The sequence below is a fragment of the Podarcis pityusensis genome (genome assembly GCF_964106645.2).
Source record: "Podarcis pityusensis genome assembly, chromosome: 3".
In the NCBI taxonomy this organism is placed as follows: Eukaryota; Metazoa; Chordata; class Lepidosauria; order Squamata; family Lacertidae; genus Podarcis; species Podarcis pityusensis.
This window is the reverse complement of record NC_138026.1, coordinates 64,382,848-64,398,779: the sequence shown is the minus strand read 5'-3', so window position 1 is coordinate 64,398,779 and position 15,932 is coordinate 64,382,848. Positions and strand designations below refer to the sequence as shown.

At 40.7% G+C, this 15,932-nt stretch overlaps 1 protein-coding gene across 2 annotated transcripts in view; it reads right to left on the bottom strand.

Annotated features, from left to right (window-relative positions):
- The window catches only part of ADGB (androglobin), a 64,933-nt gene that overhangs the window by 34,056 nt on the left and 14,945 nt on the right, over window positions 1-15,932 (bottom strand). For both annotated transcript variants that reach the window (XM_080998540.1, XM_080998539.1), the window contains exons 8-17: window positions 14,846-15,045; window positions 14,270-14,398; window positions 13,397-13,491; window positions 12,454-12,628; window positions 11,445-11,535; window positions 10,032-10,164; window positions 8,765-8,810; window positions 6,070-6,235; window positions 4,575-4,638; window positions 1,374-1,476 (exon numbers count right to left, since the gene is read on the bottom strand). In XM_080998540.1, coding sequence (XP_080854666.1) covers window positions 1,374-1,476; window positions 4,575-4,638; window positions 6,070-6,235; window positions 8,765-8,810; window positions 10,032-10,164; window positions 11,445-11,535; window positions 12,454-12,628; window positions 13,397-13,491; window positions 14,270-14,398; window positions 14,846-15,045 — 1,202 coding nt within the window. The remainder of the gene's footprint in view (window positions 1-1,373; window positions 1,477-4,574; window positions 4,639-6,069; window positions 6,236-8,764; window positions 8,811-10,031; window positions 10,165-11,444; window positions 11,536-12,453; window positions 12,629-13,396; window positions 13,492-14,269; window positions 14,399-14,845; window positions 15,046-15,932) is intronic.

The following is a 15,932-nucleotide window of genomic DNA, read 5'->3' as shown; positions in this document are numbered from 1 at the left end:
AAAACAAAAGGAAAGGAGGAAGCTCATCAGCCTTTTCCTTTCTGCCTATAGCATGTTAAGTCAAGTTGCCAGAGACAGCAAATAATTAAAATTTGTAAGCAGTTCTACTAAGAAACAATGAAACACTCAAATCCTACTGTCAGATGCTGGTGTGGTTGCTCGAGAGTAAACAGGCAAGACTCTGACCTGTCTTTTCCAGGCTTTATTCTTGGTGCAAACTATTTACAGTGAAGAGCATCGTAAGTTTATGTCTGGCTCAATCGCTAGCAGAATCTGGGAGTGGTTGGTTTTTGTACCTCCCCCAGCATAAAAGTTGCATCACCCCCAGCCTTTTCCGCCCCTCCCTGCGCCGAAACCTACTGCACAGATTGGGCGCTGGCAAGGGCATACTTCCTGCCTCTCCGGTTTGCTCAGGCTTGGTGTTGAGGCTCTCCCTAGCATCCCCTGGTCCCTGCACCTCTTCTCCACTGGAGTTGTGGCTTTCCTCCTCGCTGGAAGAGGAACTGTTTCGCAAGATTTCCGGAGGCTCCCTATAGCACAACTGCCCTTCCATCTCTCGCCTCTGAGCTGATGGCAGTTCCCTGATGCCTACATATGCCTACCACTAAGAGGCTTACTTCAGGTACATGAACAAAGAACTGCAGTCTAACATGTTTCTCTTCTACACCTTCTTGAACAGGCAGAATCTTGAATATGCAAGGAGTGAGGAACATGCTATGTTACCCTCTCCAGATCTCAGATAATGAGATGCCTCTTGTGGTGGACAACAAACCAAACCCAAGGCAATGATAGGAGACAGAGTAGACTGGTCCTTCATAGGTTTCCTTGAGCCTCGTGTGCACTGAACTAATGCTGAAGGGACTATGGGTACTATGTGCCTTCCTTAAAGCCTAAAATAGAAAGCTTAGTAGTTGTGTGGGCTGGGAAGCTCTAGGAGATTAATGTAGGGGGAATGGTAGGGATGGTGGTGAACAGAGCAAGCAGGGCTGCAGACCCTAGAACTCCAGTAACAACAGAGCTGCATGTAAGGCATTTTTATTCTGACATATACATTGAGGCTGTTTTCAATTGCAAATTATGGCAAACCATAAAAGCAGCCTCAAATTATTATGAAGAGGATGGAAGTTGATTGAACTTTGATTTGTTAGTTAATAACATGTGCAGTTCTACCACAGACTCTGGGCTTAAGAACAATTAATTGCATCCAAGACTTTCACCAAACATTCATGGTAAAATGAGAAAGTTGTGTGTCAACATAGAAGAAGATCACAAATACTGCAGCTCTAACAGAGTTCTATCTTTGAGTACCTCTTTGTGAAAAAAATCACAAGAATCAATACTTGCATTACCTATCTATTTGATACTGATCTTACCTCCTGATTCCCCCCAGTGTACTAATGCAGAAAAGCTAACCAGGATATCAGTAGGCTTCAAACTATCTACAGATAAGTAATATACAATACGATCATCCACCATCTGTAAGGGAAAAAAAGAGTATCCATGCTTATTATTTATCTAGTATTGGAACGACTAGTATTTGGCAGCATTTGAGTTATATTTTAAACAGTGTTTTTCAAATCAATGTATGATATAAAGTCAACAATGAAAGGTCACCAAGCAAAACCTTGGATTTTGCTTCCCCATAACATTTAGCTTCTATTTTAATCTACTGAAAAAGTTAAGTTTATCCTAAGAATTAAAGATTTTCTCTGACCCACTTCTGTTATCGTAGGAGGATGAAATTGTACATGTATACATCTCTCCATAGGTAACGTGGTAATTTGTAGCTGCATAAAGTGATGGGAGAAGTGTGTGACTCTTGCTGGTAGCTATGTAGAGAAGGACTAATAACTGTGCCCAGTTTCGTTTGCCTCAGTCCATGGGAAGTACATCAGGGGAAATCTTTAATGAGCACCCTTCGTAAACTACTGGTCTAAATATTTTAAAAGAGAAGACACAAAAGCTAGTTAACATGATGAAGCAATGGGTTTAGGAATTCTGCAACTAGATTTTACTTACCGTATTTTTCGTCCCATAGGACGCACCTAGTTTTTTGGGGGGAAAATAAAGGAAAAAATGTTTTCCTTTATTTCTCCCCCAAAACCAGGTCGGGGAACAGCGGGATGGCGGCGCTGCGCCTCCCCGCTGTCCCCCGAGCTTGTGGGGCTGGCCGATGTCTGCCCGGCGCGAGGGGCACTCTGCTTCAGGGCGCCCCGCGCACCCGGCGGCAGGCTGCTATCCGCAGCCTGGGGAGCCCTGCGGGAACTCCTGCAGGGCTGCCTAGGCTGCGGATGTCTTCCTGAAGCCTGGAGAGCGAGAGGGGTCGGTGCGCACTGACCCCTCTCGCTCTCCAAGCTTCAGCGAAAGCCTGCATTCGCCCCATAGGACGCACCCAGATTTCCCCTTCATTTTTGGAGGGGAAAAAGTGCGTCCTATGGGGCGAAAAATACGGTAATTAGCACAAAATACTTAAGCACAACACAAGTCTCCTCTCCATTTGCCCCCCCAAATTGGCCCTGAGGGGGTCAGGAGAATCCCAGAACAGTAAGAGTGAGAGGAGAAAGGGAATCATTCCATCTGGCAGGCTGAAATGCTTGTCCTGGTAGAACAACCACCTTAGTACAACACTGAATTCTTTCCCGTGTATTGGTCCAGAATGTGCGACTTGCTTTAAAAATGTAGAACAAATGAAATTCTCCTCAATTTCTTCTAGGCCTTAGGGTACAAGGGGTACTTGAATTGGCTGAATGCCTAATAACTTTATTCCACTGTATTCCAAAATGTTTTGGATCCACAGAAAATTCCACAGCAGTGGACTGGGATAACTTGATATTCCTACCCCCATTCCTCTGGCAGCTTCCAGCTCCCAGAAAGTTTATAATGAGAATCAGGGGACCCAGTCAAATGGGGTAGGCTGTGGCATGGGCAGGGGGGAGATCACAGAAAACCGGACAGTGGCATCTTCCATGAGATGGCTGGGGGTAAGCCAGCTGTGTTTCTATAGGCTTTTATCTGGATTCAACCCAATATAAATTTGGTGACAGAGTTTGAGGCTTTATACTGTTATTACGTTGAAAGCCTCTATAATAGTACAGTGGTGCCTCGCAAGACGAAATTAATTCGTTCCGCGAGTTTTGTCGTCTTGCGAAGCACGGTGTCGGGAAAGTTTTGGAAAAGCTTCAAAAATCACCAAAGTCTTTAAAAACCTCAAAAAAGGCTACCACACCGCGTTCTATGAGTTGCTCCTCGAAGTTAAGTCGCAACTGTATTAACGGTGTTAAGAAAAAGGAAACAAACTTTCAAGACGTTTCCGTCATGCGAAGCAAGCCCATAGGGAAAATCGTCTTGCGAAGCAGCTCAAAAAACAAAAAACCCTTTCGTCTAGCGAGTTTTTTGTCTTGCGAGGCATTCGTCTTGCGAGGTACCACTCTAGTTGCTTGGTGACATGCTCTGAGAGGGAAGAGAGGTGATCACTTCGAAAAGGTATTAGGCAGGACCTAGAGCATGTAAATTCATTCTGATTCGGCTGGGTGATAGCAGACTCTGATTGTACAGAAATTCTAGAGTGGGGGTGTCCAATAGTCAGGAAAGGAGTTGAAAAATGGTCAGTTAAGGAGTTGGGGAAAGACAGGGAAATCGGAGGGGAAAGTTGAATCCTGAATATTAATACCCAGTGTGTTTTTAATACTCCATCTGGTGAAAACCAGGAGAAAGGAGCTGGTGACTGAGTAGGTCTGAGAGGCTGCCCTATTAAAAGTCTTAACAGAGGAAGGTTGCACAAGCAGGTTTTTTAAGCTGGCTAAACTGTCTAAGCAACTAGAGGAATTTGGTGGGTCAGAGGCAGATTGACTCAAGTAACTGGACTGGGTTGTGGCTGCATTTGACTGGGGTGGAGGTTTAGGGATTTGACCTGAGGTAAAAGTCACTTATCAAGTACCTTTAAGACCCTGATGTAACTATTAGTATTCCTTTGTGCACAGTATCCCTTTTAATTAGCCAATGATCTTAGTTAAAAGTTCATCATATATCTCGTGTTATTGTCCAGCTCATATGTTAGCCTACTATACTATACAAACTACAAAGAGGTTTCAAAGTATTCTGAGTGAATTGATGGCAGAGGAAAAATTAAAAAATACAATTATCTAAACTTGTGTTTATACAAAATGAGGCTAAGGGAACTAGTTTCCCTGTCAGATCCAAACTGAAATTCTGCAGTTACAGATGGGTAGCCGTGTTGGTCTGCCATAGTCGAAATAAAAAAATTCCTTCCTGTAGCACCTTAAAGACCAACTAAGTTAGTTCTTGGTATAAGCTTTCGTGTGCATGCACACTTCTTCAGATACACTTCTGAAATTCTGCAGTATCTCTGATCCCAAAGTATCATGATAACATTGTTTTTAATGTCTGTCATTTATATTTTAGGATTTGTATCAATTATTTCTGTGGTAGGTTTTTGTAGATAGTAACATTTTACTGGTGAATGCAAATGTTTACAGAATGGATACAAAACTGGGATTCACAATGCCGTTATAGTTTACAAAGAGATGAATAAATCATGTAGTCAGTGCACTTACTCTAAAATCTGACTTCTGATAGGTGTAGCTATAGGTATTTGGCTTGTGGAAAACATACAAATTCCTAAGGAAAGAAAACATTATTATTTTAGCATTAATTATACAGAAACCACTCCCTCATGCTGTGCATCACATTTTACTGAAATATAAGACAACTGAAACAAACCATCAGGATTCTTTGAATAGTTACTCAGTATGTTATTATCATCTAGCAATAGAAGTTAACTTCCAAATTACATGACAGCTTCTGAAATTGAAAATGTGAATAATCTGTCACCATTCTGAACTACAAGTTGTAATTAAGTCTAAGTTTCCATTGTTCATTTAGGCTACAATCCTGTACTCCATTGCTGAGAGTAAGCCCCATGGAATTGAATGAGACTTATTTTTAAATTGATGTGCATAGGATTGCACTGGTAGTTGTGGTTGCAGCCATGACAGAACTCTTCCATTACACCTGTATCATGTTCAGGTTGAATTTAGGATGTTTATGAGCATCAAATCTGATGTAAAAAATATAACCACGTGCTTAAGATTTCCCTAAATGCTAAAATGTTATGTGAAAGGACTTTTTTACTTGTACATTTTTTTCATTTCACCGTAACTGTTTTTCATAAATAAAATAATATTTGGCATTTCAAGTCATTTATGTATGAGGGAAGAATGTGTCCAGTGAGTCATTCTTATGTCCAGGAGATGTAGAACCAAAAACCAATGTGAAAGCATATAGAGTAAGTTCAAAGAACCAGGTTTCAGGGATGGGGCAGCAAGAGGCAGAATGGCAAGAACTGCAAGGGACCAAGAGCTCTGTGTGGGGGAAGTAAAATGGAGCTTGCAAAAGTGCTTTTGTAACCAACCAGACAGGCCTACAGACCTATGGGCTGAGATGACACCTGTGACCTTATGGGTCTAGCCATTGGGTATGTGCAGCTTGTTCTCTAAGTAACAATGGAGGGGGAATGCTAGGAGTTTGGCAACTGCTTTTGAAGACAATTATTCTGGAAAATTGATGTTACATTTATTAAAGAAGGTTATCAGACATCACAGAAATCTCTTACTGGGCAACATCCATTGTTGCATGAGTGGACTTTTGCTTGCACAATGGGACTTCCCCTTTTTCTCTGCCATCATGTCCTCCCCAAATCTACTCCGGGGGTCCTTGAACCATCAAGAACAGCTTTTGAATGTATGCAGGGGACTGCAATGGGAAGGAAAGGAAGGGAAAGTTCTGTCACACCAGTAGAAGTCCATTCTCCTAGTGGTGGCCACCACTGGCCACCATCCATTGTCTTAAAGAAAATACAGCATAATTTGTTAGGAATAATCAGATGGCAGATTTATAAGAAAATATGCTGAATTTCTAGTATGTACCACAGGGACTGAGGATGCCTTTTGTGTAGCAGCCATGAGTCACCTACACAAATCTGAAGGATAATTTGCAAAAGTCCACAAAAGAAGATATAGCTTCTGTAACAATAATAAAAGCATGCCTTACTGAAAACTAACACAGAAATCTTCATAGTCCATCCATATTTCCCTGGAGATGGGGCTCTTTTCTGATTCAATCTCTTCCTGAGATTTATTTCCTAACTGGTTATTAGCAGGTTCTGTTGATTCTGGCATTGGAGCTGCTTCACTACTTATTTTTTCAGTCGATTCCCCTGCACAGATAAGGGGAAAAAAATTTCCTTAAGTTTACACTCAGAAATGAAAGACTATATTCTACTGGTAAAGTTGAGGAACATAAACAGGGCAAAATTACCCTAGTAATTTATCATAAAGCAACTTAGCAATACTGTATATGTATACACGTAACAGCCTAAATCCTCACTGATTGCTGTGAAGCTGCATGCACCACAAAGGCAAATGCTTTGAAGATAAATGGAATGAACTATTCTTTCTTCTCTTAAAAAGGTAAAGAAAGGAGAGAGATTGAATTTCTAACTGCCAGAAAGCAGCACAGTAAAGCAGCCTTCTTTAACCTGGTGCCCTTCTGATATATTGGAATACAACTCCAATCAGTCCCAGCCAGCAACACTGTACAAAACATCTGAAAGGTACCAGGCTGGGAAGGGCATGTTTGTCCAGCAACATAAGCACAGATGAACTATCAATACGTCAGAAGAGAATTCTCAAAAGCAGAGAAGCATTTTTTTGAATATACACCAAGACAGCTACTAAATAATGACTGAATCAAGGAGGATTTGTCCATAACCAACATATTGCTTGCATATTGAAGATTTCATACATCTTCAAAAAGAAGAAATAAATTATTTGAAAACTGTGAATTGAAATGAAGGTTGTGAAGCTGTGAACCCCTTAAACCCAATTCACAAAAATACTGAATAAATGAAAACATAACGGTTATGCTTCACCTCTAGAGGGCTCTCTAGGTTAGCCCTGAAGCATGCTGACAACAAATGCTTCTCTGTTTTACCTAATCTCTAGTAAGGAAGTTGCAGAATACAGGGTTGTCAATGCACATCCTTGAAACTATCTTATATACCATATTTTAAAATAATTTGTTTTTAAGAGATAAGCCCAACTGAAGTTCTGGAAGCATTGTGCTCCAAGAAGCCAGTCTGTGCTAACTCTCTCTCATAAGAAGGGAGCTGAACAACATTTCCCGGATCAATATGACAACCTGAATTTAGTTAACCAACTTTTGCAATTCACTGGTGTTTGGTGCAGGTTTTGGCTCAAAGTATTGAAATACATTTTTAAATGTGTATTTTGAGAGAAAGCAAGTTAAGAAATGCAGATTTTGACAGAAAAGGCCTATTTAATACGCACACACCCCAAATACAGATTAACGTGGAGATGCAATAAATGTAATTATAAGTGAACATAAGTAAAAGTGACACAGAACAGAAATAAACAACCATCCATCCCTAATTACAGTAGGTTACTGCTATGTGATGTTTCTGTAGTTATATAACAACACAATGTGAAATATTAACACACATGCTCTTTGAGAGAGAGAAGCACTCATGTACTATGTGCATGTTTTGACAAAGGTCATGAAGCATTAAAAGAGATTACCGTACTTTTCTCTCTATAACACGCAGATTTTTTTCTCCTAAAAAGTAAGGGGAAATGTCTGTGCGTGTTATTGAGCGAATGTGTGGTCCCTGGAGCCAACTGGCTGGAGCGCAGGGGCAAAAATCCGGCAAAAATCCAATCGCGCGCGTCAGGGAGGAGGGAGCTCCGTGAGACAGGAAGCTGTTGCTTTCCTGCATTCTGCCTCAGGGTCTTACTGCCCACCCTGTTCTGTTTCGGTTCCTGTTTGCTCAAACGGAACAAAGAGCAGGCAAATCCCCTCCCCTCCAGGCAAGCAGAGAGGAAAAGAAAGAATCACTTCCTTCCTTCTAATTCCTCTCCGTGCTCCGGTGCTGCTGCGTCCAGGGAAGCATTTTAGGGACTCGCAGGCAGCCGGAAAACATGCAGGTGGGAGAGAGAGAGAGAGAGAGAGAGAGGGGGAGGGAGGGAGGGCTGGCTTGGGGGTGTGTGGGGGGAAAAAACTTTTGCCTTCCTTTCCTCCCTCCCATTAAACCCCTCTCCTGCATTCTTAGCCAGCTGCTTCTCTGCACACCCCTCTCGTGCTCCTTGTCCCTTCTGTGTTTTTCCTTCCCTCCCCACTTAAAATGTGGTTACAAAGCACGGATCCACATGGATCATCAGGATCTTTGCATTGGGTCACCCCAAATTCACCATCAGATCACATAGCATGTCCATGGCTACAGCCTGCACCAAAAAAATCACGCATCCACTGTTGCCTGGGGCTGCAATGGTGCAAAAATGTGGTTACAAAGCACAGATCCACATGGATCCTCAGGATCTTTGCATTGGGTCACCCCAAATTCACCATCAGATCACATTACATGTCCATGGCTACAGCCTGCACCCTGTAAGCAAAGTCAATGGTCAGAGATTATGTCAGCTATAGTCCAAAATTATTGGAGGGAAATACTAGTTTAATGTGATGCAATATCAGAAATTCCCTTTTACCAACTGCTTATTTCTCTGGCAAGTTTTCATTGCTGTTCTCCCCCTATAATTTTGCATTGTAAGACACCTTGGAACTAGCTATTTATAGAATTTTTACTTCATTTATAACTAAATAACTGAATGAATTAATAAATATTTTCCTATTCAATAGAGAATTCATTATTCACAATCATATTATTTACCTCTGGTGGATCCTTCCACAGTATGTAGTGCAGCTAAAGTAGATTCCTGCAGAGAGGGGAAAAGTTTGTTTAGAACAATACTGGCAAAATAGCAAAAAGCAAAATAAATTAAATGTGTCATAAATTAGAAGTGTCATAGAAAGCTAGTTATCTGTAGCAAACTTCCACAGTCTGGCAAACCTCACTACACACTCATTTCCATGAGACTCTGTGCACACGTTAACACATGCGTGCTAATGTTGGCTTCACTGCGGATGTGAGGCAATAACAGAATGCTTAAAACAACTCTGTTCTCGTCCCTAGGGACAACTCTTAAATCAGAAGTATGCTCAGCCCTCTACTACCAAATTGCCTCTATGCATGGTGGCAGATTTAGGATCATGCCCACCAATTCCATTCTAGGACAACTGTTCTGCTCTCAGATCAATATAGTACTGGGAGTCCAATTTAATGGAATATTTCTGCATTTTTACAAACTGTCTCCTCCATGTTACAGTATGCTCAATAAAGATTATAAAATGATAGAATCTGGAATCCAGAGTATAGTCATAGCTTGGAAGCCAACCGGAATCTATTCTGGAAGCCCGTTTAACTTTCAAAACGTTCGGCAACCAAGGTGTGGCTTCCGATTGGCTGTAGGAGCTTCTTGCAGCCAATCAGAAGCCGCACTGGATGTTTGGCTTCCAAAGAATGTTCACAAGCCGGAACACTCACTTCCGGGTTTGTGGTGTTTGGGAGCCAAAACGTACGAGTGCCAAGGCGTTCGGCTTCCAAGGTTTGACTGTACAGCTCCCAGAAGAGGGATGGTGGAAGCTGAATTTCCCAACTTATCCACACAGCCCCTTAAAGCCTCTCATGGGACTTGGGAGACACTGGTGAATGGGGCAGAGGTTTGTACAACCTGCCACTAGTCACATTAAATGCAGCCCAGCAGCATTTTGTGCTTGATAAGAATCCTGTTTTTGCTGCCCACCTGGGACTGCAAAAAAAACAGGGCCAATTTCAAACTCCAACAGGTTATACATGCACGGCTGGTAGGCTTAGTTGTGCTTGCTTGGCAAGTTGTGCAGGACTGATCTAGAATGATTTGTGAACATAATTTTTTTACTACAAACTTCAGATGAATCACAGTCTTCAGATTTATTCAAATGCAAAGAAAAAGAGCTCAGCAACATTTTTCTTTTTTCAAAAAACTGATCATACAGGAAGTAGTGTACGCATTTTTTTGCATGAATGGGGAACAAGACATGCAGAATAAAATCTTCACCTGAGAAATTTCTTCTGTACTTGTTAAATTTGAATCTCCAGAAGAGTCAATTACGCTTTCATCATTTTCAGTGACAGCAGGAAGACTGGATGCTGGAAGAGATCCTTTTTTGAATGTAGAAGGTGGGAAATGGCTAAATAAAACACAGATAAATTAACATTCATCTCTAAATAAAATGTATATATTAAAATGTCCAGCGGAGTAACTCTACTCCATTAGCAGTTACCATAAAAAGAAGTCCTACTGGAAAATAGGGAATATCCAAGGAAAATTAATTTAAGTTCAGAAACCAAAAACACTTCCTTGCACTTTGAGGAGGTGAGATTTACTAATGAAGCTTCTAATCCTGGTACCTGTTCTATAAAAGAAGATAGACTTTTTTTAAGAGCAGAAGCTCTGCTCACCAGAGGCTGGGCTAGCTGTTCCAAGGAAGTGGGAGGCCTGTTTTAGGCTTAGTCTGGGTTCACTGTTTATTGGAGCTACATTCAAGCTTTCCTTGTCTCACTGCCAACCTAGGTGCTACTAGGAGCTATCCAGGGTGCTACTTATCTAACAACCTTGCCGGTTTGCCTCATCCAGATGTTTTGGGACAACTCCCATCATCCCTAGCTAACAGGACCAGAGATCAGGGATGATGGGAATTGTAGCCTCAAACATCCGGAGGGCCGAGTTTGAGGAAGCCTGGTCTAGCATATGCTACCACTTGGGCAAGAACCTTGTCTCCTGGCTGAAATCACTGCCTGGGAGAAAACAAGGGCATCGTGTTGATTACCATCCATTGCACAAGTACTTTTGAAGCATAAATTGTAAGCCATCATTTCTGGTAGTTATTTTTTGTGATTGTCTTTTTTGTTTTTAAATCTGTTTTTAATGTTGTATTTAAATTTTTTGCAACCTGCCCTGGGACCTTCAGGGAAATACACATTAGAAATGAAATCCTCATCATCATCTCCAATTGCTTATGTAGCCCACCCCCCTCGCACATGCATGCTGCCTCTCGTGCTGCTCTAGGGAATCTCCAAATCCTCTGGTTCAGTTCTTCGGGGGGTGGAAAAGAATCTGAGAAAAGTGCCTCTCCTTCCTCTAACATGAATGCAAGTCTGATTCCAACATATTGTCTTTTGGACATATAGGAAGTTATATATGTCTAATGGGATTTTTGAAGTTCAGGTTTTTTTAAATTACAGCATTACCATGAACTTCTATGAATACAAATCACTTGTGGCACATTTTCCCTCCTTTCCTCCCTTTCTTCCTCTATTGATAAACACACCCCTTTAACACTTTGTAGTGTTAAATTGTTGTTGAATTCACCTTTATGCACAAAATATCATTATTTATTAAATTTTATATAACGCTTGATTGTAGGTTTCCAAATATAATTCACTGAAGCCCACTGGTTCATATACTTACGTGTCTCTTGGTATTGGTATTGGAGAAAGTCTATAGCTCAGAAACGGGCTAGCAAGTTCAATGAATTGTTCTGGCTTTTTAATGACAGGTTCTGGAAGGTAAAGAACAAAAACAGGAGTTCTTCATAGTTTAAGAAACCCTCCACACAAAAAGACTCTCATTGAAAAATAACAATCTGAATCCAGGGAATAGTATATTATCTGCAGGTTCTATACAATAAGACTGCCTTTCATTCAGGAAGGTGAAATGTGCACACAGACAAACATGGTTAGCAGGTTTATGTTAAAATGTTAACAGCACAGATTTAACAAGAAAAAAATATTCTTAATGTTGTAAAGAACATCAGCCTCACCTTCATGACAGTACCAAAACAATGACCCAGATTGGGTGATCCCCTTTCATGTCACCCCTTTGGGGTCAGCCCACCAGCAGCAGTCTTGCCCTGTGGGCAGGAAAAGAGGCTCAAATGCCTAGAGTCCTCCAGCTGGTTCTGCCACAGCTATAAAGCTTCAAAGACAGATGTTGACTATTAGGAGCTCAAGGGAGGGATAATATGATGGTAATATTCTTCTCTGTCACTCTCTTTTCTCATTAGTCTGGCCCAAACAAAGAAAAAGTCAACATTCCTCCCATCAATATGATAACACTTTCCACACTGCAAGTTTCTGTGCCAAACCAGAGAAGTATCCTATACTATATTTTGTGTACGTATGTGTATTGCTGTGGGTCAGATTGCTTTCAGAAGACACAATATATCCCTATGTCTCGAACGTGGTCAAGACAAGGGAAACACAACAAAAACCGCACAATAGTACTACTTTCAGTACTACTTTCATTTCAAGCACAGAATAATACTTATTAGGTAACCGATAAAATAAAAAGCATCTGAATTTTCATACATCAATCCTTTTGATCCTCTAAATGGCAGTGTGGGTGAAATCAAGAGACAAGTATTACATTTTGGCTTATTGTTAGTTTAAAATATACTGCAAAGCCTGGAAAAACAAACCTTGGGGTTCATCAGTCACAATTGTTTCTTTTTTCTGGCGGATAAGTTTCCAACGAGGAATAGGTGGTGGTTTTGGAGGGGCTACCAGGGGGCCAGACCTTGTTCTGGTTAGTAGTGCAGGGTGACTGTATATGTGGGAAAGACCATATTGCCGCAACTGCTCAGATGAATCAGCCTGCAAAAGAAATAGGAATAAAATGCACAATGGAGGCTGTGTTACACATAAAAATATCAAGAGGAAACTAATTTTGGCACAATTATGTAATTTCTGACTATCATAATTGTTCTAGGACAGAGAGCACCGCACTGCCTCTGTATGTGGGGCCATCAACAGCCCTAAACTCCATCTGAGCGCTCCAATCCTACCGTTGGCAAGACAAGAGTATCAAGGAGGTAGAAGGGGAATATAGAGGAATATAGGAACAACTGCACAGTCCTGCAAAAACAATAAGACTCAGGTTTGGAGTGGAAATAAAATATTGCACTGTAATTGAGCTGTAACTTCTCTCAAAGACTGTTGGCAAACTTGGCCAGTCACTAGCATAATTACAGCCCTGTCTACTTCTAGATTATCCTTCGTTATGATGGGCAACTTATTCTTGGCTAGACCTATATGGAAAGTCTCCAGTAACATTGGGAAGATATCCCTGTTAATGGTAAGAATACTATACATGCCAGGATTCCAATTAACTGCACATTGCTGTACCATAATCCAACACAAGTTTCAAAAAAGGAATGTTTATGAAACATACGTTTCTTTTTAACAAGTCAAAGCACTTAAGGTGTAAAACCAACCAACCCCAAACCTGAGCTGGACAGAGGCAGAAAATTGGCCTACAAACAGCCCTTTTCACAAATAAGTTTTGCGTTCTTTGTTGATATATTTGCTGCTTTTATTCGATTATTAGTTCATATTTTGAAGGCAAAATAAACAAAGCCTTACCATTTTCCCTAATACAAATATCTTTCTTTCAGACACATAAAGAGGCATATAGCAAGCATATACCACCATCTGTGGTTGCAGTGGTGTTGCAGAACCTATTAAAAGAACCCATTACATATTATTATTAATTAGATTTATATACCGCCCATCAAAAGATTTCAGGGCAGTTCACAAGATAAAAATACTCCAAAACAGTAACAAAAATCCCTCTGAAATGCTGCCACAGATAATAGCTCAATATTATCATAACTATTATAGACCTTGTTGGGTGCTATGTTGCTATGAAAGCAAGAAATGAAACTTGATTTCACCAATTTTGTTCAAGTTAAGTAACCTTTCAGGCACAGATGAATGGAGCTACTTCAGAACAGTGGTTTCATGATCAGCTAGGGCTTTACACTTAAACGGCATACATTTTATTCACTTTTTTTTTCTAGGGACTGATCTGCCCCTACGCGACCTCTTGTGCTTAGAGCAGAAAAAGAGCTAGCCAAACCATGGAAGGAACTAGCAACCTCCAAGTGAATTGTTCCATGTACCTTCCCAGCCACCACCTGCTTTTCCCACAACAAACCCAAAATTTTAGCAAAGTGTTCAGGATTGTAGTTCACCTGAAGAGGTTAACTTCTTCAGACCACCTGAAAGAAGAAGGGAATGTGGGGCAATATACACTTTCTCTGAGGCTGAAACCAACTCTGAAGTACTTTCTGCCTGCCTTTGAGATTAATTTGTGTTTCATGCAAACTGGTATGATCTTTTGCAGTCTCATTCAGCTGAGGAAAAGCCTACAATCCTTAATTATGAGCAGAAGTCAATAAAGTATTCGGTGTCGAGATCAGTTGTTACATACATCTAGGAACAATTATAATTTACCATCAAGAAACAGCTGGAGAGAATTTTGAAAGTCAGAAGACACGCGTCCAGAATGAGGCCCTGGCCTAAATTTATCCCTTTCACCATCTTTGCTTCTCTTCTTTCCAACATCTTTTTGATCTTGCTTCTCTACCAAAGAAAGACAATGCACGTGTGAATACTACCATACATGGTCACACAACACCCAGTGGTCCTTGTCTCAAGGCAGTGCAGAAAACCATGAACCAAAATTTGTGCCTCTGTTTTAGATAAATGTTAAGTTCAAGATAAATAATCTCACTAAGTTCAGTGGTGCTGAGTTATCTGAGGGCAGTCCTAAATTTTCAGTCCAGCACACTGTTGCACTGATTTCAATAGGATTTAAAGGTACTTTATTGTACACTGAATTGCAACCTTACATCAAACCTCAGTTCTCTCTCTGACATACATGTAACACCTTCAAGTCTGGTAACTCCTTGGATTTTAATGTGATTATTTGACGTCTATACAGAAAAGTGCAAAGAAATAAAGATGTGGTTTCTCTGTCCAGAAGGTGTCCTTTGTTGCATATCATTCACAGTCTTTATAATTTCATACCTTTGGCAGTTTTTTCAGGTTTCTCTACCTTCTCTGGTGGCTTAACAGTAGGTACGGCATCATTTTTAATGTCAGATGATTTTAGATCTTTTTTAGTGTCTTGAAGTGATATCTTAAGTTCAGGAACGGATTCTTCTGGTAACTTAAATTCTGGCAATGTCTCTCTTAAGAATTCCCAAACTTTATCCAAATATCCAGATCTTTAAAATATACATAAACATTACTTTGAAATGTAGTTCTGTCTGCTCTTTATTTACTGCATATGCATTATGCTACTCAAGTGGTTTTTTTTTAATCTATAGAAGTCAAGTCAAGCAACCATGCTGAATTTTACTACCATTTAAATAGTCTGGTTATCACTGGAACCGTTCTAGTCACTCTTGGAACCTAGTGTCATCTAGAATGTATCCACTCCTTGAAAAGAAATGCAACCTATTTTTTTTCTCGAGTACTGAGAAAATAACAACGAAGACAAGCACAACAGTTTGCCAAAAGGTTAGGGACAAAGCAAAAGCAACCCCAACCAGGGGAGTAAAGTGGTGGAACAACGGTCACATGCCCAAGTCTTGCCACTTGAGCCAGTCAATATGTTTTTTGCAATGCTGGCTCTAGGCTGATACTGTTGAAGGGCTCTATGTTGGCACTCCCCTTAGGGGATAGAGCAGCTTTACATCTAGTGGATCTATGGCTGGTTCTGCATTGTACCTGCCCCACCCTCTTAATGATTCTATAAGGCTATGTTTTGGAGCCCTATACTAACTGCTGAAACAGCCTTTCAACCCAATGCACTTTTAGCAGCAATGGAGTCCTCCACTGGTGGAGGGACATCATCTTATCTTAACTCTCTCTAGCAGCACAGAAGGTTAGGATTACTCTGTAAAACTCATTCAGAAATAACATAAACAAAAAAACACTAAACCAAGCAGTTTCAAAATCAGATATTTAAAATGATCATTTGAAACGATGAAACATAGTTTCCCCCCTACATCCTTGGACAGCACGATCCAATGTATGTTTGCTCAGATGAAAGCCCTACTGAGTTTAACAGGTCTAACTCCCAGGTAAGTGTGAATTTGAAATTAATTTA